The sequence below is a fragment of the Hippopotamus amphibius genome, chromosome 2 (genome assembly GCF_030028045.1).
Source record: "Hippopotamus amphibius kiboko isolate mHipAmp2 chromosome 2, mHipAmp2.hap2, whole genome shotgun sequence".
In the NCBI taxonomy this organism is placed as follows: domain Eukaryota; kingdom Metazoa; phylum Chordata; class Mammalia; order Artiodactyla; family Hippopotamidae; genus Hippopotamus; species Hippopotamus amphibius.
Genome location: NC_080187.1, coordinates 201,997,759 through 202,021,337, shown reverse-complemented (window position 1 = coordinate 202,021,337; position 23,579 = coordinate 201,997,759). Strand labels below are relative to the sequence as shown.

The window sequence follows — 23,579 nt, the reverse complement described above, 5'->3', positions numbered from 1 at the left end:
ACAAATCTTACTGTCTTGGTATTTCACTTTAGAGAATAATATATACATTTCCAGTTGGAAAAATGCTTAAAACCTTCTATGTAAGCCCAGAGAACTAGAGCATATGGTTGAGTAACTGTTCATCACTTGTGTCTTCATAGGTGTGGATGAGGTCACCATCGTTAACATTCTGACCAACCGCAGCAATGAACAGAGACAGGATATTGCCTTCGCCTACCAGAGAAGGACCAAAAAGGTACAGCAGGTTCAGGGATGGGAGGGTATTCTGTTTTGAATTTCATTTCCTCAGCCTTTGCTTTTTCTTTTCATGAATTCTGGCTCTTACCAGCAAGCGCCTTCTGGAACCCTAGGGGATCCCAGGTTTTCCCCTTACATCCTCTCAGAGTCACAACTCACACATACATGGCCCCTGAGGTGCTTGGAGCTTATCCATAAAGACCACACCCTCTTCCAACCCAGAGCATGTAGAGGGAACAGTTCTGGAAATAGAAAGAAGGGATAGGGAAGAACAACAGTGGGTGTCATTTATTGAATGCTTAGGTGCTTATTTGTGCCGGTGGCCACTCATTTCATCTTTATGACATCTGCCAGCTCTTGATAAAATGTTTCTAATTTAATCTTAGGACACTAGCCTCCATTGAGTATTGATCCTGATGTGCTCCTCTTGGTCTTAAAAAAAAAGAACAAAAAAACACTTGAATTCTTAAGAGCTTTGCAACCACCAGGTTTAGTTAGTAGTTCATTTGGCTTCCAGGCTGTCCTCACCTCACCACGCTCCCACTGTTTAAAGCGTCTCGTGGGCTTTTTTCCCTTGCTTGTCCACTAGTGGTTATGGAACAGTCAAGCACTTGTTCATCCTTTATTTTGTCGCAGTGTTAGGAAATTTTATTTTTAAGGACAGGCTGCTTTATTTTTAACTTCTTGCTATTAAAAGCTTTTGATTTATTCTTGGACAGTGCAGTAAGCGTGGCTTCCTGCAGCTCCCATTTGATTTACGGCTTTCACTCGTAGTCACAGTGGAGGTGAGCTGGAAGGATTCTAGAAAAGATGTTTCTGCACTTGGGGTTGACATGACCAGGGTCCAGGGAGTAGCAGGTCAAACCCTGGTATAGCTCCCTCTCCCACCTCTCAAACAGTTGCAAAGGACATAAATAGGAAAGCATGTGGCTTCTTTTCTCTCATATGCATTAAAATTCTTCTTCCAGCTAGACTTATATTAATCTCTATAGTGAGGCATGAAGGGGAGTGTTTATCTCTCCACTTTCCCAAAAGGATCTGTCAGCTGGTAGAGCTGAGTTCCATTTGGAGCAGAAGGCCCACCTCTTTGGACATTATGCCTGTAATTGCTTCTTCAGCTGTCACAGAGTGTGGGCTTGGAACACACTTGGGTGTGGACACATAAGTGTACATAGAAGCCTGGATCTCGATTTCAGGTGAGATAGATGGAGAACAAAGCTCTCACATACCCTGTTGGAGGGAAGATATTACAGAATTATGGTGGGATTGGTGACCTCACAGGCTTTGCTGTGGGCTGGGGACAACTCACTGTCCTACTGATTCTTGATGTCTCTCAGCCTTGGGCCAAGGAGAATTGTCACATTTTAAAGAAAGATACATAAAATACTTGAGATACTTCCTGAAGGAAATCCTGAAAGCAGAACCTTGTTTGTATAATAAAGGAGAAAAGCCTGTATTGTGGAGTACTTTAACAATAGGGACCGAGGCTGCCTAGGCGAGGGGCTTGAACAGCGTGGGCACAGCTAGTAGAGTGGAAAGGAGCTGGGAGAGAGGATTGATTTTGTTTCTTTCATGTTTGAGCAGATGCCAGGTTTCTCTATAAGGAATGGTCATATTTTATTTGTCAAACATATCTGGAGTTTCTGCTAAGTGCAGAGAGCCCTGTGCTTGACATTATGAGAAGCAGGAAGTTGACCGCCCATGAGGAGTTTATTATAGAAGTGGAAGAAGTTAGTAGGTGCCCAAATGCTATTTGAGGTCTGAACAGAGAATGGGTAGAGGGGAGTGTCAAGGGTAGGCTAAGTTTGGAATTACCTAACCTCAAAGTTCCACATTGGAAAATTGGTGCTATAAGTGGAAGGTGTAGCTTCTAAAGTCCCCTCCTAAGTGCTGTGTGTTACTAGGACTTTGGGAAACAGGAGAAAGTAGGTGGTGAAAGGGTTGGGCCAGATGATTTCTGAGACCCATCCCAGTCCTTGACGTCTGTGAATGATGTGAGAAGATGCTCTCTGAAGCAGGCTGCAGGGTACCTCATAGAGCCTGCACGTACCTCCAGGGGTTAAACATTGTGGATGCCATGGGCGCTGCTGGAAAGCAGGAGAGGAGGAAAGAAGGGAGAGGAGAGGAGGGAAAAAGTAGAAAGAAAGAAAAAAATAGTTGTAACAGGAGAGTTAGCCAGCAGTCACTGTCCGTGATTTGTAGGAAGTTTAATCCCTGAGGAAGCATCTGTAAAAGCCACAGTGGATTGGGATACCTGTCTGCATTTGTGAGTTGCTGACTCAGGCCTCTGACTTGAAACCTGTCAGTGGATTTTAATGGTGACAGTGGAACCTTTAAGAAAGAATATAGGGGCTTCCCTGGTGGCGCAGTGGTTAAGAATCTGCCTGCCAATGCAGGGGACACGGGTTCGAGCCCTGGTCCAGCAAGATCCCACATGCCGAAGAGCAAATGTGCCACAACTACTGAGCCTGCACTCTAGAGCCTGAGAGCCATAACTACTGAGCCTGCATGCTGCAACTACTGGAGCCTGTGCTGCACAAGAGAAGCCACTGCAATAAGAAGCCTGCGCACGGCAATGAAGAGTAGCCCCCACTCTCTGCAGCTACAGAAAGCCCGCGCGCAGCAAGGAAGACCCAATGCAGCAAATAAATTAAATAAATAAATAAAAAGAAACAATATACAGCAGGGAAGTCAAGAAGTGAATGAGGGTGCTGTAGTCCCCGCCATCTCTATCAACACCATTCCTGTTTGGTATGGAAAATAGAGGGTCTCTCACTAGGCAAGTGTTGTGCATGGGACAGCTTCATGAGCCCACCTGCAGCCATGTGGGGGCCTCTGGTTCCATCTGGAGCCAACCCTGGCACAGCTGCACAAAATCTTTTACAGGACGATATCAGCAGGTCCCAAGGGCTCTGCTTCCCTGGAGGCTCCCCACTCTGACTGCCTGCTTCTTAGCAGGGGCCTTGATCCCAGAAAGTGCCCTGTCTTCCATAGGCTATTATCACATGCAAGTTTATAAGCGTATTATAGACTACACTCACTCATAGCATTCTAAGACGGCTGCTCCGATTTCTTTTTACTGACTGGGGGAGGAGGCAAAACCAGCTTGGATTTTAGGGGAGTTCACCGGAGCAAAGTCTGATCAGCTTCAAACCTTTGGGTCTGCCAAAGGGAATGCAGTTGAAGGGTGCTTTGACCCAACACCCCAGATTTGTCAAAGAATCATAACCTGCTTTAGAAACATATGCCTCTTGTATTTTTGTCTTACTAGTTTTAAAGGGAATATTGGTTACCAATCAAGTTTTCCATGTTCTTGCCTGTTTTTCTGAAGGAACTTGCATCAGCACTGAAGTCAGCCTTGTCTGGCCACCTGGAGACAGTGATTTTGGGCCTATTGAAAACACCTGCTCAGTACGATGCTTCCGAGCTGAAAGCATCCATGAAGGTAAACACGTGTGAGATGCAATCTCTGTCAAATCGGCCATTAATATTTGTGAATTACAGCTTTCTGAGTGTAATTAGGTGATTTTCAGTTTTGTTGAATTCTCATTTGGAATCATTTTTTGGGAATGAACTGAAGCTTTAAGTCTCAGGATTTGTACCAAAAATATTTCAATTACTTTTTTTAAGACTGTAAAGAAATTTCGTGATGCAAAAAAGTCAGTTACCAGCTGCTACTGCTTGGCACCTGGGCAATTGGAATACCATTTGGAAAAACTACTTCCTTGATTACACTTCCTCCTTAAAAAAGATTTGTTATGATATTAAGGCAGAAGTGAAACTCACAGCTTTTGTTAAGTGAAGCTTAACAAAAATCTGCGGATACTCTTGGTTGTTTCTTCTTCTGGCCTTCTTGCTAGTCCTATTGTGTGATTCAAATTTCGAGCACAATCAGAACATCACAGTGCACATAAAAGTGATTTCAGATTATGAATGGTTCCTGTGTTTTGTTTGTGTTTTGCAAAGTTATTTTAAACATGGATTTTTAGGTTAAACTAGATAGTAAAAATTCCAGGTTATAAGTTCCCCTGAATTTTGTGTGTACCTAAAACATCAAGTATTATATAAATGTAGTAGATACATAAACGTAAATGCATGTTTAACAGCAAAGCACAGAACCCTTTTTATGTGTGCCTGCAACACTTTGACTAATCTGATACTGCCCTCTGCTGGGAAAAACTGGGTAAAACCTCAGGGCGGAGGGAAAGCTGTAGTTCTGATTTTTTATTCGAAGTCCAAGAGCGTTTTCTGTGATGCCACCATTTCTGAATTATGGAGAGACAGAGCTGTGAGCCTGTCGCCAGCTAATGTCACAGTTCAGTTGTCATCCCTTTCCCCACAGAGCACCTTGAGAGGGAGGCAGTTTCCCACCAGGCATTTCCAGGGCCCAGAAGTTGATAGCTGAGGGCTGCTGAAAGATTTGCTCTGAGATCAGTTTTCCAGGTTGGCCCAAGCTGTGCTTAGTTTATTTAAGCAGACTTGCTCGGAGTTTTCTGAGTAGGCTGCCTTGGAGGGAGTGATAAAATGTCGACAACACTTAATGACCCTGTTTAATAAAAAGAACACTGGAAACACTCAGTCTTGGGGCCTCTGGAGCCCTGGGTGAGCTGGCCTCTCCTAGGTTTCTTCTGACCATTATCACGTCAGACCAGTTTAATCTTATTTTCGCCAAGAATTCATTTAGTTGTGATTTGTGCAGTTTTACCAGTATCTATTAGCAGGTATTAGTGACTTGAAACAGACCTGTTTGAGCTGTCCATCGCCATTGTCATCTATGGAATTGGGCCCAGTGAAAGGTGCTTTCACTGCTAAATCTTTGACCTTGTGCCAGCTCTTCCATTAGCTATCACAGCTGAGTACCCTTCTGAAATCCATAAAGCTTGGAGTGACATTAACTGAACTATGCTTTAAAAAAAAAAGCTGTTTTGACTTCTGGCAATACCAGTGGCAGTATCTGCCATATGTCACAGTAGACGTTGCCCTTGTGACGGGAACTGTGGACAGTCTGTGGACAGCTTGGGCCAAGTTCGAAATTGCCAAGGTCACCTTTAAATATAGAGAAAAAACACTATTAGAATTCTCTGGTATTAACATGGGTATATCAGTGATGAAAGAAAACAGATCTTATGTTGCCATACCCGTTTTACATTTCAGCAATGTCGAGATATAGCATTTCTTCCAACGAGTTATTTTTAGACTATACTTATTATATATCCTTGAGATTGAAAAACTGCCCCCTAAAATATTTGAAGATGCTTAGTGGTCTCTTTGTAATATCTATAGAATGTTGTGTAGACCTTGTGCTAAGAAGGGAAGAAATTTTGGCTTTGCCAGCACCTCTACAAATCGTGATTAAAAACTCTGGGAGAAGAGGCCTTGGCTTATAGATTGGATGAGGGATAAAATTCAAAATTAACTATTAACCTGAGGCTTAGCTTATATTACATCAACCACTTTTTTAGGGGCATATAAACTCTAATAAGCTTAATTAATAGCTGACACACTTTTCATGTGGATAAGTAAGTTTCTTATTGTATTAATACCTTATAATTGATTTACATTTTAAACAGTTGTAATGCTACGTAGTTCAAAGTGATATTTCCATATTCGGAAGGACAAGTATTAGAGAATCCTGATTATTAAATCTTGACTTTGATCATGAAACCAGCTTTGAAATACATGTTTCATTGATTCCTTTCAAGCTATCTGGCACGCCAGCTCAAAAGTGTATATATTAAATTTGAATACATCACCCATCAAATTCTTATTCCTTAATAAAGTGTTGGTGTCTGGGTTTATTTGGCACTTCATTATTTCCTTCTGCTTCTCTAAAATGCCTGAAGAGTGCATAGTAATCAAGCAAGAAATGGAAGCAAGAATGAAATTTTTAACGTTAACCCAATTTTACATTTCAAAGAGGTAAAGCTAAAAATTTTATCTTATCTATACCTTTCCCTCGTAAAAGACTTACTCCAGTCTAACAGTGCTGGCTGCAAATGACAGCATAAAATCTCTGTATTCCTTTATTTTAAATTACTGAGCAGAATTGTGTAATAAAGAAAATTATTTCTCATCTATTAAAATGATAGCTGATTATTAGAGAAGTTGGAAAAGAAAGAAACATAGGGAGAGGATAAAGTTACTCACTTTATAAACCCATTGCCAAAAGGCAAACACTGTTAACAATTAGGTGTATTCCATTGCTGTCTCTTCCCATTTCACTACATATTTATAGTTAAAAAAATTTTTCTTTAATATAGTTGAGCTTAAAAAAACATGTCCATTAAACCATCTTTTATTCTGGTGAAGCATTTTTTTAAAGGAATAGAATACAACTTTACCTTGTGCTAAGGAACGCAGTACAGATCCCTCTGGAGGAGTGAGGAAAGGGGCCTGCTACAGACCCAGTGTGTGCATTTGACCTGACTGAGATCAGAGGAGTGGGCTAGTGGCCAGGTGGACTTTCCCTGCTGATGCGTGTGCTGCCTGGTTCACAGGGGCTGGGGACTGATGAGGACTCCCTCATTGAGATTATCTGCTCAAGGACCAACCAGGAGCTGCAGGAAATCAACAGAGTCTATAAGGAAAGTGAGTAGCCCTCGTTCTGTGGTGTGCCCTCTCCGCCCAGTTTCTGTGACCCCCTCCTGGCCCCCTGGGCTGGTGTTCAGGATAGGATGCTTGATAGGATGCTTGGATTCCGTATGTAGAAACGCCTGCCATCCAGGGGTTTGCTGTGGTCCAGGTGCCTCCCCTCCATCTTCTGACAGCCTGGGTTTTGATTATTACATAACACTGGAACTAATACAAAAGGGTATACAAAAGGGAAGCAGAGAAGACAAAATTTCTTAAAAAAAGATCTGATGGGGAGAAGTATTCAGTATCCTACATGGATACTGCATGGGTTTCTGCTGTCCAGTTTCTGCTGAGGAGATTCCCAGCTCCTGACTGTGCATCATTGTTGCAAGAGGCACATGGACCTTTGTACACCAAGCAGTGTAGGAGGCCCACGGTGGAGTAAATGATGCAGCTTACATGGGCGTGTGGCACTACATATCAACATAGGTGCTGTTTTGAATAATAAAGTACAGATTCATTCAAAAGAATTCATTCTTTAATTCTTACTAGTTTTTGCCATTGTGCATTTTCTCCATCAATAGATAACAAAGCAGAATTGTTTGTATGTAGTCCTCCAACTTTTTTGATGTTCCAAATAAGTATTTATAGTCAAGAAGTTTGGGAACCCGTATATTAGCTACACAGGAGGTCACTGATCGAAGGTGAGCTTGAGGGTCCACAGTCTGATCCTGCTCCGTGTGTCCCTTGTCATTGATAATAACACTGGTTCTGATTTTATGAGGGTAAAAATCATTCTAGAGAATCCACCCTCATTTGGGCGGGTACATCCGTGCTGCCACAGCTGCTTCTGCTTTTCAGAGGCTTAGCGGGCAGGGGATGAGTGGGGTGGGTGGCTGGCTGGCTGCACAGGAAGGAAGCATCAGACCAGATGTGTTGTTTTCCAAGTGTACAAGACGGATCTGGAGAAGGATATCGTTTCCGACACATCCGGTGACTTCCGCAAGCTGATGGTTGCCCTGGCAAAGGTTGGTTTCCGGTTTGTTTCTTTGTCCTTGCTTCCTCCCAAGCAAGTTGCGTACCTCATTTTATACTTGAGAGCAAATTAGCTCCATCCTCTGTGCCTGCATCAGAAATTCCAGCTGCATTTTTGACAGTAGGTTTGCACTGCCACTGCAGAGTTGTCGTTTTTATATAATGGGATTTCTTATCCCGCAAAACCGTACGGTCAGGTGGACTTTGGGGCCAGAGGAGGAAGTGGTGGCTCTCAACTCCTGGCCTGGATTTATGTGCCAGCCCTCGCTGTGACTCAGGGAAGGTCATTTTGCCCCTTTTTGTGGTCACATAGGACCCAGTGGGAAGTGACCCTCTTGTTTCTTTCACCTGCTCTCATTTCTTAAGAGATGGTTTGCCCAGGTAGTGGTTTGCCTGGAGAGGTCTTTGCTTGTTTGCTAATATTAACACATTAATGTGGATGAAAGGCATTTCCCTTCTGAGTCTGAGTTCTGACCCATGTGCAATTTAATGCCTGTGAGCCCAGTGAGGGAAGAGGAATTTTCCCCAGGAACCCTGATGACAGACGGTCGATGGGCATGCTGTCTCCTGCCCACGCACCTCTCCATCATCGTAAGAACCCCGTACGGCCCTCCCCAGCTCTCTTCTCTACCACGTGCCCTGCGTACCACCACTCACCCATCTTTTTGAAATCCACTTGCACCATTTTACTCCCCTCATCAAAACTGATTTCGGCTGTATCACATCCACACTCTCAGCTGCCTTTAAGCGTCCTCTGTACCCTGGCCCTCCCTCAGTCTTCCTGCCCGGGCTTCCCTCCTGCTCCCCTTCTCTATAGCTGAGCAGCACCTCACTCCCCCGTGCCGTGCCTCGTGCGCGGGATAGCTTCTCCCGCTCCCCTTCCCAGCTCATCGGACGCACTCTTTGCAGTTTACCTCAACTGTACCCCATTGTCCCTGGACTTTGCTGATGGTTCTGCCTGACAGATTTCTGCCTTCTTTTGCATTTCACGTCTACGTAGAGCCACAGATACTGTGTTGTTTTACCATTTATCCTGTGCTCAACTCTCCATCTGGATTGTGAGCTCTCTGAGGGAAGGAATTAAATATCATTCCCTTTTTTGGAGGAAGGAGGGTGGGTTCCGCAAGACGCTTAGCCCAGGACTGAGTACCAACGGGGCTTAGAGCCCCCACACTTCACTGCCTCCATTATTGTAACAATCCTTGGTCTTACCTCCACTTCTAAGTGAGGAAGAATTTTGAGAGGGTGTTTATTCAATAAATGGAGGCTTATATATATTGGAAGAAAATAACACTTTCAGTTTTAAGATATGCAAAGAAACACATTGGATGTTCTTCATTGTTTCCTTTGTCTCTGCAGGGTCGAAGAGCGGAAGATGGCTCTGTCATTGATTATGAGCTGATTGACCAGGATGCCCGGGTCAGTGCCAAGCTTCTTGGTTTGAGGTTTTTTTTTCTTAGTCTCTGGGTAGTCTGTCACGTTATCTATCCTGCACATAAATTACCTCCAAATTCAGCAGCTTAGAAGAACAAGCATTCACTCTCTCGGTTTCTGTGGGTCAGGAACTGGGAAGTGGCTTAGCTGGGTGGTTCTGGCTCAGGACTTCTCATGAGGCTGGAGACACATTGTCGACCAGGGTGCATCATCTGAGGGCCTGACAGCGACGGGAGGATCTGCTTCCCAGATCCCCTGCCCGTGTGATCCCCCGCCCACGTGACTGTTGGCAGGAGGACTTAGTCTCTCTTCTCCCCTGGGCCTCTCCAAGGGGTGGCTTGAGTGTCCTCACAGCATGGCCACTGTCCCTCCCCAGAGTGAGTGATCCAAGAGAGACAGCGAGGAGGAAGCCAGGGGCCTTTTATGACCTAATCTCAAGAATCACACACAGTCACTTCTGTCGTGCTCTGTTCATTAGAGGCGAGTCGCTAGGTCTAGCCTCCAGTCACTGGGAGGGGAAGTAGGTTCCACGTTTGGAAGGGAGGAATGTCAGATTTGTGGGCTTCATTTTCACTCTCTGGGAACTGTAGCTATAACAAGATATACCCTTATAATGCTGGCGTTAGTTATAGGATCCATATCTGAGTCACATTTGCTCGCTTAGGCTTTGCTTGTATGGAAGAACCAGTTCCTGCAGGGTGTGATACAGCTGTGCACATTTGCTACGGATGAACACTAATAGAGTACAAAACACAGAACAGTGGAGGGAGGTGGTAGAGGCACAGCCAGGGACGGGAAGGCTTGCTGCCCTTGGTGATTGGGAGAAGGCAAGGGAGGCAGAGGCCCTTCCTTCTTTCCTGGCTGAATAGAACTTCTGCTGGTTTTCGTCCCATAGTCACTGAGAACTATTTGTGAAGCTGATTTAGGTCACTATGAACTACGTGCCTTTCCTAGGAGGTGGGCAGCTGTATCGAACTAAGAGCTAAAGAACAAAATTAATTTTAATTCATTTTAGTTTAAAAATTCAGTATTTTCACACAGTAGTTTTAGCAGGATGTAGAAAAGGGTTTTAAATAAAGTAATGGAAGTCGCCTTTTGCAGCTCCCAGGTAGTGGATGGTCACTGAATAAGTATCGGCTCTTGCAAGCCTTTCTCCCTCCTTCCCTGCCATTCTTAGCATTACTCGTAGCCCTTAAATTTTCTAGAAACTGAAAATGCGGTTGGACCAGCTTTTTTTTTTTTTCCCTAGCTCCATCATTTCCTGAGTCTCTAAGAAGCCAGGGGGTCGGTACCTGACCTGTCCCTGTCTTTAGTAGATGACCACTAGTTCATGTGCTGTTGAAAGTGCCAAATGGAGGAGAGCTGGATGTGCTAGTGAGCACTGGCTTGTCCTTCTGTGTATGAATAGAAGCTCTTGGTCCTTCCTTTGCTGTTCAGGGAGGGAGATTTGTACAGCATCAACCTCACGAACAGCCTGGTCTCATGCTCTACGTCTCTGTGCCTCAGGAAGATTGCTCTTGATGAAGACTTTTGACCTAAATAGCTCATTTTTTTCCTGTGTCTGCAGTGCAATCATCCTTGCTCATTTGGCATTTTGAATGTATAGGTTTTGGGGTTTTGTGCATGGCGTGTTTTTAATGAGCTTGCTCTGGATTGTGGAGTTACCTTTCCTGGTCGGTTGTGCTCATAGGATCTCTACGATGCTGGCGTGAAGAGGAAAGGAACCGATGTTCCCAAGTGGATTAGCATCATGACCGAGCGGAGCGTGTGCCACCTCCAGAAAGGTGGGTGCTGTGCTGGGAATGCCCTAGAGCCCCGGGGCCAAAACGGAGGGCTCTCTCAGGTGGGCTGGCTGTGTGTTGGGGCTCGGGTCCGCCAGGTCAGAGTTCACTCTCCACCCAATGATCTCACCCCTTTTCCCTCACCAAGTCCATTCATCCTTCTGTCCCATTTTGAATGCTTTTTTTTTTCCCCTAAATATTTTCCATGTTTGGTGCTTTGGTGTGCTGCCTCTTCTTGCCTGGATCATTTTATCTTGCCATATTTGTTGAAGTAATGGACTTGACTGGGCGCTACGTACTGTTTCTCATGGCCCAGATAAAGTGGGTTCCACTCCGGAGAGATGAAGATGGTAAAATATGTGGCCTGGCCAGTGCCATTTAAGACAGGTGCATGTACGGCTGTCCCAGCAACTGGTGCAGTGTCAGCTCCTGTCCACGTGGCAATCCCTGCAGGAGGCTGTGATCATCTCCATCATTGTTATTTTGTGTGTGTGTGATGTGTAACTGTGTGGGTAACCATTGATAGCTATGACTAGTGGCTCTGTTATAAAAATCATCTGTTGCTTTTCTTTAGTATTTGAAAGGTACAAGAGCTACAGCCCTTATGACATGCTGGAGAGCATCAAGAAGGAGGTCAAAGGAGACCTGGAAAATGCTTTCCTGAACCTGGGTAAGCAGGTGTGGCCCCCGCCGTCCCTAGTGGGCATCAGCTTTCAGTCAACTGTGCTGAAGCAGAAGTAACAAATGCTTATCCTATTAATTCAAATGGCCTTGGGAGGTGTGGATTTTTTACATAATTTGGGTAGTTTCATAATCTTCACCGTATGAATTTAAGATACGGAACTGAAGAAGGGCTTATGTTGGTAGAACAGAGAGTTGCCCAGGAGGAATAAGAGAACCAAAGAAAGGGCTGTCTCCTTTCGGGGAGCTCACATATGCATTTGGGTTTCTGCGGCACTCAGGGTCCCCTGGTGTAACAGCACAGCAGGCTGAGTGTTTCAGGGGATCCCTGGTTTTCCCTGAGTGTTTCCCATTTTGCAGTCCACTCCTGTTACATCAGGTCATCCAGTGGTGCCCCGGGTCAGGGCTGCACCCCAGTGGTGGAGAAAAGAGGAGGTGCTGACCCTTTTCTTCTCCCCACAGTCCAGTGCATTCAGAACAAGCCCCTGTATTTTGCTGACAGACTGTACGACTCCATGAAGGTAAGGGCAGCTGACCGAGAGGTCCACGTTTCCACACTAGGCTTTTTTTCCTTTGTGTCCCAAACTAAATCTCCTTGACTAGTGGACAGAGGAAGGGACCCCACTGTCTAGGTGCAGGAACGCACTAGTCAGCTGTGCTTGTACGTGACAGCCGAAAAAAACACAAGTCTTGTTTCTCCCAACTACTCAAACACGTGTTTGTGTACAGGTAGAAAACAAAGTGCCATGGGAGAGAGAAAATGCCAGATGGTGATCATGTGAGATTCCTACTCAGATTTCTCAGTGATTCCCTCCTGGTACCCCAGAGGAAGGACAAGCAAGGAAGAGAGAGGTTATTAAGCAACCACTATGCAGTAGGCATTGTGCTACTTACTTTATCTTAAATCATTACCAAAAAACCTGTGAGACTTGTGTGCCAGACTTGAACTTGGGTCTGTCTGATTCCAAAGCCAACCCTGCAATTTTCCCTTAAATGGACCATCTCTTCCCACAATCCTATCCCCTCTTCCACACCTCAGATGTGCCTTGTGCTTTCTGGCTTCCAGGCCCTTGCCGCTCCTTCCTGGGTCACGCCCTGGTCCACACTGCCTCTCCCATCACCCCTCGGGTTCCATGTCAAGTATGGCCCATTCTCCAGCCTGAGGTCCTGGGTGTAAACTTCAGTGGTCCTTATTGTTTGTACCATTCAAAGTGGCGCAGAGCCTCGGTGAACGTGGCAGCATGTGCTCTCTCAGCCCCCGAGAGCCAGGAGCTTTGTGTTACATATGTAACACAAGGAACTCGCACACTTCCTGACATGAGCCTTGCAGTAGTTAGTGCTCAGCTCACCTTTTACTGAATGCACAGCATGGGGGTTTGTGCCGATTTCACGCTGGTGTGTTCAGAATTCCAAGATGCTCATTGTTCTTAAGGGAGAAGTTTGGCTGTTATCTTTGCAGTCTCTTGGAGGGCGGCATCAAGAACCCAGATCAGTTGCACGTGCAGGAGAACTCCCTAGACTCTTTCTTAATGATTGACATTGTCAGTGAATTGTAACTTGGAGCGTAAATTTGACTTTCAGGGCAAGGGCACTCGCGATAAGGTCCTGATTAGAATCATGGTCTCCCGCAGTGAGGTGGACATGTTGAAAATTAGATCTGAATTCAAGAAAAAGTACGGCAAGTCCTTGTACTACTACATTCAGGTAAGGTGCTGTGTCAGCCCCATCTGCCCATCGGGGGGGCTGGGGGCCCGGGGCAGGTGAGTGTCAGAACAGTGGCAGAATGGTGGTTTTCTAGGTCCCCGGGGAAGGATGCTGGTCATCACGTATCATTTATTTTGTGTGCTGTTACGATTTGTCCTAGAATCTTACGGAATCAGGCACATGTTTTCTGTTTCTCGCACCTGTTCTACAGTGACGGTGTTTGTGACAGTGAACCTGTAAGACTTGCTGACATCCTGAAAAGACTTAGTTCAATTTAATCTACGTTTTATTGTATTTCCATTTCTTGAAACACCTCTGTGATCAGCCTGGCAACATTTCCTCATCAGAACTCCCATCTCTCCCCTTGGTTTAGCCTGTCCCCGTTTTGGAGGGATGGAGCATTCGTACATAAGGAGCAACACTGTGTTTAGTTCAGATAGATGTGCAAACCCCTTTGAAAGATCCTGAGATTTTCAAAGGCATGTCAGTGGTTACCAGGGATGAATTTAGAGCTGGGTTCTCTATAAGCAGGTTTATTAGGGCATATGTTTAAAATTCAGGGACCACTTTTAGACTGTTAGTAATTATTTCCTTAACCCATCAGCTGATTCCCACGTGACCTTAGGAGTCCAGAAAACCACACAGCGAGGCAGGAAGGTGTCTTGTGTGTCTTCTCTGGAAGCGTCCAGGCCAGGGGGAAAAGGGATGGTGTTTGCAGGACCTCAGTGCAGGAGGAGCAGACTGGGTTCTGTCCTCTGGTCACGTACTGTGTTAATCCCCAGGACCCTGTGTTCTTTCTGCCCTTGTGGCAGTAATCTCCCCTGGGCCACACACCCTGAGGGTCCTCTAATGGTTTGGGTGTGTCTGGGCAGGTCCCACAGAAGTTCCATGTGCCGTGGGCCTGCTTGTCTGTTACTGCAGAGTTTGGGTCTTTCTCCTGACCCTGAATTTCTTTTTTCTCCTTGGCCATTTATAGCAAGACACCAAGGGCGACTACCAGAAAGCGCTGCTGTACCTGTGTGGTGGGGATGACTGAAGCCCACGACAGCCCGAGGGTCCAGGACAGCTGCTCCGCGTTCCCTGCCGACAGCTCTACACGATTGCAGCTAACAGCCCCCTTGTGCCCATCCCTGGGAGGATGACATTAGTGCTGCCTGTCCCACCCGCTCCATCCTTAGTTTAGTTGCCTAAGCGTTACCTGGCTTTCCCGTCTAGTCTCTCTTTATAGCCAAAGAAATGAACATTCCCAGGAGTTGGAAGTGAAATCTATGATGTGAAACACTTGCTTCTTGAGTACTGTGTCGTAAACAGATGAATAAACTGAATTTTTACTTTAGGAACAAGTACTTTGTTGACCTTGCTCTCAATTTAATTGCTTGAAAATCAAACATGCTTAAGAGTTGCATTGTTTGGCTGGGAAGGCTGTCCCCTATAGGAAGAAAGCGCTAGAAAGGAGCTGTCCAGATATGGTAACTGCAATCCAGATTCGGCTATTTACATTTAAATTTATTTAAACGAAATAGTTAAAAATTTAGTTCCTTAGTCATGCTCTCCATATTTCAGATACTCAGTATCCACGTGTGGTTAGCATCTAGGGTATTGGATAGCACAGGCAGGGTACACTTTCATCACAACAGGAGGTTCTACTGGGCAGCTCCCTGTGCCCCTGGGATGGATGGTGCCTGTGGGGGGTAAATCCCAGAATGACCCCTTCATCTTCCCATCTTTATCAGGTACATTAGGTGACAGCAAGCATCTTCAGGGGCCTCTAACTGGGAAAAGGGGTGGGATGGGGTATGGACTCTGTTTAGCAAATATTGCAAGTTTAGCCATAAGAATTACAGACATAAGTAACATCCTTCCCCAGCCTGGAGGGCTCCCCTGTCAGAGTCAGGCGACAGCATTCTCATACAGGAGGTGCAACAAAAGTGGACGGGTGTACAGAGAGGAAAGCACGTGGTTTTGCCTGGGAGGACTGAGAAACATGACCCAGAGAAGAAAACATTTGAGCCATGCCCTGAAATCTAAGGAGAAGTGTTGCAGCTGAGAGGAAGCGCTCCACCAGTGCTCTTACGGTTCTGATAAAGATCGTTCATACACCTGGTTCACATCTCGGACGCCACAAAGGACACGTGTATGCAGTGAAAATTACATCTCCCTCCCTCTCTCTTCCCAGCCAGCCGGGGGCCTTCCTAGAGTCCCGTGGTTTGCGGTCCTTCCTTCCATGGGTAGGCTGTGTACTAAGCAGGCACGTGTGTTGGCACGGTGGCGATGCCGCTCGTAGGCTGCTCGCCCAGGACCCTGTGGACGGCTTGCTCACCCAGGTGCCTCCCCTGAGCTGGGGGTAGGGCTGGGGCGGAGCTGATGACGACCCCCAGACGCTTAACCCTGCGCCCTCCTCGTAGAGGAGGCCGCATCAGTCGCTAATTCTTGACACCTGGCTGATGTCGGACGCAGTTCGTGGTCTGCGGGGACTAGGCAGGTAATGGAAATGCAGGTGTGAAATGGGCTGGCTGGACAGAAGTGGGGAGTCTGGAGACATGGAGAACCCCTGCCCCACTTGCAGCCTTCAGATCCAATGAAAACAACACTGTGTTAACCATAAGCTATACATCTGTGGGCTGACTGATTTGCTCTTTTGACCTTTGGCAAACTTTCAGTAGAAACTCAAATGGAACAGGGCTCTTGGGTCACTGGTGGCACATAAATTGCCTGTAAGGCCACTGAGATATTCTTTAAAATGCAAGTTAGGCAAAAACAGGGTGTTTTCCCAAATGTCTCCTCCTAGGCATATTAGATTTGCTGCCTCCGATCCCAGAATATCCTTTTCCCTGTGCTTGGGGCAGAGTTCAAGGAACTGCATAAGAAGTGGGGACTTTCTGCTTCCCCCCCACACTCTGGTGTTGACTTCAGAACTGATCGGGCTGTGGGACCTCCCTGGTGGTCCAGGGGTTAAGACTCCACGCTCCCAATGCAGGGGGATACGAGTTTGATCCCTGTCATCCTGCATGCCGCACTGGCGTGGCCAAAAAAAAAAAGAATATAAAAAAAAGAACTGATTGGACTAAACAGGGGCTGTCAGGGGCAGGGTTTCAGATCAGGAGGTATTTAGGCTGTGTTTTTTCCCACCACAAAGCGCATGTGCAGCAGAGGGAAAGGTGGTGGAAGGAGAAGGCAGGGCTGGGTGGCCAGGGTGTGGGCGGGTGCCTGCTCCTGCCCTGCCCAGGGTGGCCCGGACACGGGTCTGGCTGGTCAGGACCCTCCAGCAGGCCTGAGGGAAAATCCAAAAGGCAGATTGGCAAAAGGAAGGCCTCTGGAGAACCATTCCAAACGCTGCCTGCTGTCTCCCGCGAGTGGAGTGTTGGCTGGCTGTGTTTTCCAAAACTGACAGAAAGGGCACTTGGAATTTGGTCTCATATTCTGGATTCCAGCCTGTCCCCCACAGTCAAGCTGTCCAAAGCATTTCTTGAAGTAAAGAACCATCTGGAGATTTGACTACTCTCCCAATTTTACTTTGTAAAGAGGAGGGAAAGGGCACAGGGCAGGCTTTAACACTTGGGCAGCTGATAATAAGAACTTTGTATTCTTTGAGGAGTTAAAGGTAAATGCATGCAGTGTAGTCATGGAAACTTCGTAAACTATGATTGTGAACAACATATGATTTTTTTTCTCCCCTGACCTGCGCAGTGGAGCAGGACAGGATTCTCACATTGCACAGCTCCAGACAGCACCCTTCACATTGCAGCCTATGTAAATGGTATGTCCCTGGACTTTGTGCAGTGCACAACCTGAGCGGCCATACCTGACGGCCCTATATGGTGACCCAAGGTGTGTGTGAGATGGCCTACTAAGCCTTTTTGTCACATTGTTGGTTTGCAGATTAGAGTTGGAAGACAAATCCTACTTAGAAACAGATGGCTGGGCTTCCCTGGTGGCACAGTGGTTAAGAATCCCACCTGCCAATGCAGGGGACTCAGGTTCAATCCCTGGTCCGGGAAGATTCCACATGCAGTGGAGCAACTAATCCCGTGTGCCACAACTACCGAAGCCCCTGTGCCTAGAGTCCATGCTCCTCAGCAAGAGAAGCCACCGCAATGAGAAGCCCACACACCACAACGAAGAGTAGTCCCCACTTGCTGTGACTAGAGAAACCCTGCACGCAGCAACAAAGACCCAGTGCAGCTAATAAATAAATAAATTTATTTAAAAAAAAAAGAAACAGATGGCTAAACCTCTCAAGGCCTTGTCTATTCCATGGACTCTTGATCTTTGGACCCCCTCTTACTGGGATATGCACCAATGACTGCATATGAATCTTCCCAGTATGTGAAGTTCCTGTGGCATAAGTTATTAGTAAAGATAGCTAGAGCAGGAGAAACCAGGCTCACAAAGTGGCTACATTAGCAAGAAAAATGATTTGAGGACAGAAATCTTTTAAATCAATTTTTAGTCTTTAAATGACTCCAATCTCCAGGCCTCTCCCCACATTTTGACAAATGGCTTTGCCTTCTTATCCACATCAGTTTATCTGACCTCCTTTTTCCCACCACTACCAAAATGAAAACTCCACTGCAAGAGAGAGAGAGGGAGCAATTTTAAACATCCCTTAGCAATGAGGCAGAACATGCTATAGCCATCAAGTTCTAGTTGTTCATTCTATTTATTGAAAAAAGCCTGTAGCCTGATTTCTTTTATGCGAGTACATTTGAGCAAGCAAAGTTTATAGAGATGACTTATCTCATTACATTAGAAGAGTGATTTGCTATCTCAGCATCTATAAGCAATTTTAACAGACATTTCTGGATGAAGAAAAGCTTTTGTAAATATATGCGAAAGACACGATTTCATCAAGCATTAAATTGGAGGTGCCCTGGAAAAATATTACATTTGTGCATTCAATTAGCTTGATTGTGGCTGAATTTTGTCCACTGAAGGCAGCATTTCTGCAGAAAAACAGGAGCATTCCCTGTGTCAGCAGGTTTCTTAAAACAGAAAAGTGCACTTTCCCCTTTGCAAGTCCTCTTTTGCATTTGTGCTGTTCCCAGCTGTGCATCCCTAATCAGCCTGCTGTCTCCGTTCTCCGCAGTAAAGGGTAAGGGAGAGGGAACCAGAAGCCATGGTACTTACACCTTAGAGAAATCCCAACCCAACGATTCCGATACTAAGTATCCTGCGTCTAGTCTGAAAGCCAGGCAAAATGGGCAAAACTGGGACTGGTCAAGGACGGACTTAAGTTTTCCAAACTTCCCTTCCTGGTCTCTACAGGGCTTCTCTCTCCTTTCAGAGTCTGTGGGATGCTGTTTAAATCTTAGTAGGGCCATCAGCCCATGTCTCTTTCCTGGAGGAAAGTGTATAGGGTCAGCTTCATCTTGGAATGAAGGCTTTGTTCCCCTATTACGGGCATGACAGGAATTAGTGAAGAAATGGGGAATGATTGGGGTTCAAGAGGGCTTTCTTAGACCCCTGAAATCACAGTAAAGAAGTGAGTTAAGTATTAGGATGAGCCCCAGCCCTTCCCTGCAATCCTTGCTGTGCTGTAGTTGAACCATCTGCTTTCTTCTAATAAGAAACAAACCAGAAAAGACATATTATGTCAATGGAACCTAGCTGTGGAGGTGGCTGTTCTTTTTAAACAGTCGGTGAGGACAAATTAGAACTTTCCGGCTATAAACCATTAAAGCCCAAGACTATCATACTTCCAAGTGCATTTCTAAGGATTAATATGAAGATTAGCAAGAAGTTTGGATCAGAAATACAGAAAATATTTCAAACGAGTTTTAGGTTTCTATATCAGTGAGGTTGCCAGATTTCTTGAATTCTTGAGCTTTGGAAAACCATCTTGGTCTCAAAGAATCACCTCTGTCCTAATACGAACTCATCTATGACTGGGAAAAATTTTAAAGTCCCGAGTTGAGCAGGTAATACAGGATCTCACAGTCATTCACTTATTCATTTACTGAATTATTAATATTAATGTATTCAGTAAACAAGCCTACTACATGCTGGTAACGAAGCACTGAAGATTTGAAGAACAAGGCAACGCTGACCATGTAGAATGACAAGGGCTGTGATGGAGGCACAGGCAAGAGGCTTGGGGATCCAGAGTAGCTGATTCTCACCTGGGATAAAGCATATGGAAAGGTTTTGGGAGAGGCAATCCTTAAAGCAGGAATGTTGTGTGTGTGTGTATTTTTTTTCCTGACATACAGGAGGAATACAGAATCATTGTAGAAAGTTCAAAAATACAGAAAAGTGTACAGAAGAAAATCTGAATCACCTGGAATGCCAACTAGAACATATCACTGTTAACATTTTGGCGGAATGACCTGTTTGAGAATGAGCTCTTGTTTCCTTGGCAGTAAGCTCATCAGGAAAGAATGAGAGGCAAGTTTTCCTCCCCACTCAGAAGAGGGAGGGCTAAGCTTCAGGCAGTAAAAGTCAGGCTTCCCTTGCCCCATGGGAGAGTTAAGCGGCTTTTGATTTTTCAAAGTCCAGATCAAGAAGATGTAGGCCTGGATTGTCTCAAAGGGGAGGGTTCTGGCGTAAAGGAAGAAGCGAGTAGCCTAGCTCTGGGACAGCTGGGTTCAGAGACTGAGCGTGGCAGGGCCCAGGGGATGGGGAACAGGACCCAGACTCCACAAAGTGCCTGGAGTGTCCTGACTTCCAGCAAATTTGCAGGGAATTAAAAACTTGCCCACCACAGTACTGGCTCGCTCTGGGAACTTCTTAGTGACTGGTGTGGTGAATGGGGAATGAGGCCCAGCCCAATGTGAAAATCTAGTTTCCAATCTTGCTCTCATTCTATATCAGTTCTTCCCCCAGTCACCAGGACAGCCCACACATCCCATGACGAATTGCTGGAAGGGAATCTTTTTATGTTTACCTTCTGACTTCTTTCTCTTTTTTGACATTTTACGACTTACAATATCTATCCCAGATAAATTATAAGTATTCCAGACACTTCAGAGCTCTATAATTTAGATCTAACTTTGTATTTTGAAGAGCCTAAGTTAGTAGGGAAACGGGTTCCTATTAGAGTCTTTAAAGCAAGAGAAGGAAGATGAAGAATGCACTCTGGGTAGCGTATTCCAAATTGCTGGGAAAACAAAGAAACCAGAGAAAACGATTTCAGAGCATAGATGAAACAAAGGAAGAGGCAGAATCAAAACTTTTCAGCTCTTCAGTGGGATAACTTAGTTCTGTTTGTTTTTTAAGATTTTTTTTTTTTGGATGTGGACCATTTGTAAAGTCTTTATTGAATTTGTTACAATATTGCTTCTGTTTTATGTTTTGGATTTTTGTAAATAAATAATTTATTTATTGGCTGCATTGGGTCTTTGTTGCGGTATGCAGGCTTCTCATTGCGGTAGCTCCTCTTGTTGCAGAGTGTAGGCTCTAGGTGTGCAGGCTTCAGTAGTTGCAGCATGCAGGTTCAGTAGTTGTGGCGCACAGGCTTAGTTGCTCCGAGGCATGTGGGATCCTCCTGGACAAGGGATCGGACCCATGTCCCCTGCATTGGCAGGAGGATTCTTAACCACTGTGCCACCAGGGAAGTACCATGTTTTGGTTTTTGTTGTTGTTTGTTTGTTTTTGTTTTCATATTTTTTTTTTTTTTTGGCTGCAAGGCAGGTGGGATCCTAGCTCCCTGACCAGGGATTGAAGCCACACCCCTTGCATTGGAAGGCGAAGTCTCATCCACTGGACCGCCAGGGAAGTCCTCTGCCAGTTCTGTTTTAATACAAGGTTTCTGTGTAGCTCAACATCTGGCTTCTAATATGAACAGATCAAGAGTAAGAGACTGCATTTTTCCTAGCCTCTGTATCCTTGTTTCTCCCCTTGGCTGAGGCCTCCAAACCTGCACAAAGAAATTCAGGCCTGTCCTGTGCCTGATCTCTGGCCTTTGCGGGCCTGAGCATGGAATATCTAGCCAGCTTTTTCTCCCACTTGACACTGCTCACCTCAGGCCTGGGAACCCCAGCTGTCCCAGGAACAGGCTACTCACTTTGTCCTTGCACCCCAGAGCCTTCCTGTTTGAGAAAATCTGTCTCCACTGGGCCCAAGGGGTTCCAATAAGCTTATATATCATGTCCCTACAAACCCTGCAGGTTGCTTTCCTGACTAGCTGGTGATCAGCTTATGCCCTGAAGCAACAGAGACAGATACCGAGACACCCAAAGTTAAAAATATAAGGTGGAAATTGTGCTTCTTTCAAAATCAGTTGGCTTTGTAACTGCCTCTTCTTCTGGTCTAGCAACTGCTTCCTCTCACGTGGCTACAGGCATTTATTGCCTTATACTTGAAATGAAAAAGCAAATTCTGAGGTCCAAGGAATTGGCTATCCTGAAGAGGGCAGGGGGTATAGAAGAATAGTAGTTAGCACAGGCTGTGCTCTTGCGATGGCTTGGGCCTCCTTCCCTCTGAGAACCTATCCCCAAGGTTAGTCTTAAGTTTGCAGGCCTGGTGGCCACTCTACTGCCCTGGGGCAGCCTGACAGAGTGAAGAGTTCAGTGCCGCACAGACATGAAATGTCCACAAGTTTAAAAAACAAAACCACAGTCGTTCTTGGGGCTGGGCTGGTTTCCCCATCCCAGTTTCAGCAGAATGGGGCTGTGGCCATGGAGCTCCTGCTGAGCTCTGGGACTGTCCAGGGGCTGGGCACTGGTGCCCAAGGCGCGGTAGGGAATGTGCGGTAGGAATCCTGCACGTCAGGGCTCAGTGTCTGCAAATGGGCTTTTTACATGAAGAGCGGGATGCGTCCTCCCAGCAAAAAGGAGCCCTGGGGGGAGGGTGTGGGAGACAGGATCTCAGATTCACACTGCAGGGGCTGGCCCAGGAAACCAAAGTTGGGCGAGATCGCACTCTTCTGATGTGATGCAAGGCAACCTTCAGGCGGAACTGCTTGTCTGCAGGAGGTGAGCTATGCAGATGGCAGGCGAACGGGAGATCCCAGCCTCACAGTGCACTGGGCCCTTGCTTTCCTTTTCCCGGACCCAGTCAGTGAAGCCTATTGCTGTTTTGGCAGCGGGAGTGAATGTCAGCTTGCGTGGGGCTGTCTCGCACGGGGATCCATTTGTAGTGCAGGTGGGCCGCGCAGGCCTGCGAGGTCCCACGCGAGACTCCGGGCAGGGCCGTGATCACTCGCAGGGTGGCGAGGAACTGGCACTTGCATGCCTGGGAGACACTTCCTAGGTGGAGGAACAGAAGGACTGCATCTCTGCAGCTGATGTTGAGCACTGGTTTCCCACACTGGCTGATGAGCGCGCTCTCGCTTCAGTCTTCTCTGGCGAAATGGGTTTTACAACCATGCAACACTCGGGATATTCCAAGTAAAAAGCCTCGTGCCCGCCCCTGGCGGAAGCACACCTGCGGGCGGGCTGGATGGCTGCGCTCCGCGGTTCCCCTGACAATCCCGCGGTTCCCCCGACAATCCCGCGGTTCCCCCGGCAATCTCGCGGTTCCCCCGGCAACCCCGCGGTTCCCCCGGCAACCCCGCGGTTCGCTCGGCAACCCCGCGGCGCGCGCGCCCCCTGCCGGGCAGCACGAGCGCGCCGCCTAGGGAAGGCCTGGGAGTGGGGTGGGGCTGGGGTGGGCGTGGTCCCGCCCCGCCCCCGCCCCCGCCGCGCGCAGGTGTGCACGGTCGCCGCCCGCAGGCGGGGCTCGGGGAGTCGGCTGCGTCCTCGTGTCCCGTCCCGCACGCTCGGCGTCCCGCCGGCCGCTCGCGCCCCGGAAGCCGGGTGCGGAGTTTTGCACGGGGTCTGAGGATAACTCAGTGTGCAGCGTAACTGGAAACTAAATGTAAGACGTTTAATGGAAAGAGCCAGGTAAGATGGGTTATTTGGCCCTTGAACCACGCGGGGGTTAGGGGCACTGACCTCCCCTGGAGTTGAAAATCCCCTCATACTCTATCTCTGCCTCGAAAACAAAGGAATTGATGAACGACACACCCAAGAGCTGGAAGCTCCAACAGTTTGGTTAGAATCAGGATTCAAGCCCTAGTTCTTTTGAGTCCTCATAGTGTGATCTGTAATTGAACGCAGACTTTTCCCTACACTTAATTAACGAAAAGATCTGTATAATGAAAATACACGTGCTGTATTTGTTGGGGGAAAAAACAAACAAAACTACGGATAAATG

General features: G+C 46.6%; 1 protein-coding gene and 1 pseudogene across 1 annotated transcript in view; one reads left to right on the top strand and one right to left on the bottom strand.

The window, feature by feature from the left end:
* ANXA2 (annexin A2) overlaps nt 1-14,788 on the top strand; it is a 40,915-nt gene extending 26,127 nt beyond the window's left edge. The window contains exons 4-13 of the mRNA XM_057722641.1: nt 141-235; nt 3,569-3,682; nt 6,735-6,825; nt 7,759-7,838; nt 9,205-9,264; nt 10,970-11,063; nt 11,635-11,730; nt 12,204-12,262; nt 13,323-13,445; nt 14,422-14,788. Coding sequence (XP_057578624.1) covers nt 141-235; nt 3,569-3,682; nt 6,735-6,825; nt 7,759-7,838; nt 9,205-9,264; nt 10,970-11,063; nt 11,635-11,730; nt 12,204-12,262; nt 13,323-13,445; nt 14,422-14,481 — 872 coding nt within the window. The 3' untranslated portion in view covers nt 14,482-14,788. The remainder of the gene's footprint in view (nt 1-140; nt 236-3,568; nt 3,683-6,734; nt 6,826-7,758; nt 7,839-9,204; nt 9,265-10,969; nt 11,064-11,634; nt 11,731-12,203; nt 12,263-13,322; nt 13,446-14,421) is intronic.
* A 7,250-nt stretch (nt 14,789-22,038) lies between these two features.
* On the bottom strand, nt 22,039-22,834 carry LOC130844699 (dual specificity protein phosphatase 5-like; annotated as a pseudogene).
* Between the last annotated feature and the right edge of the window lie 745 nt (nt 22,835-23,579).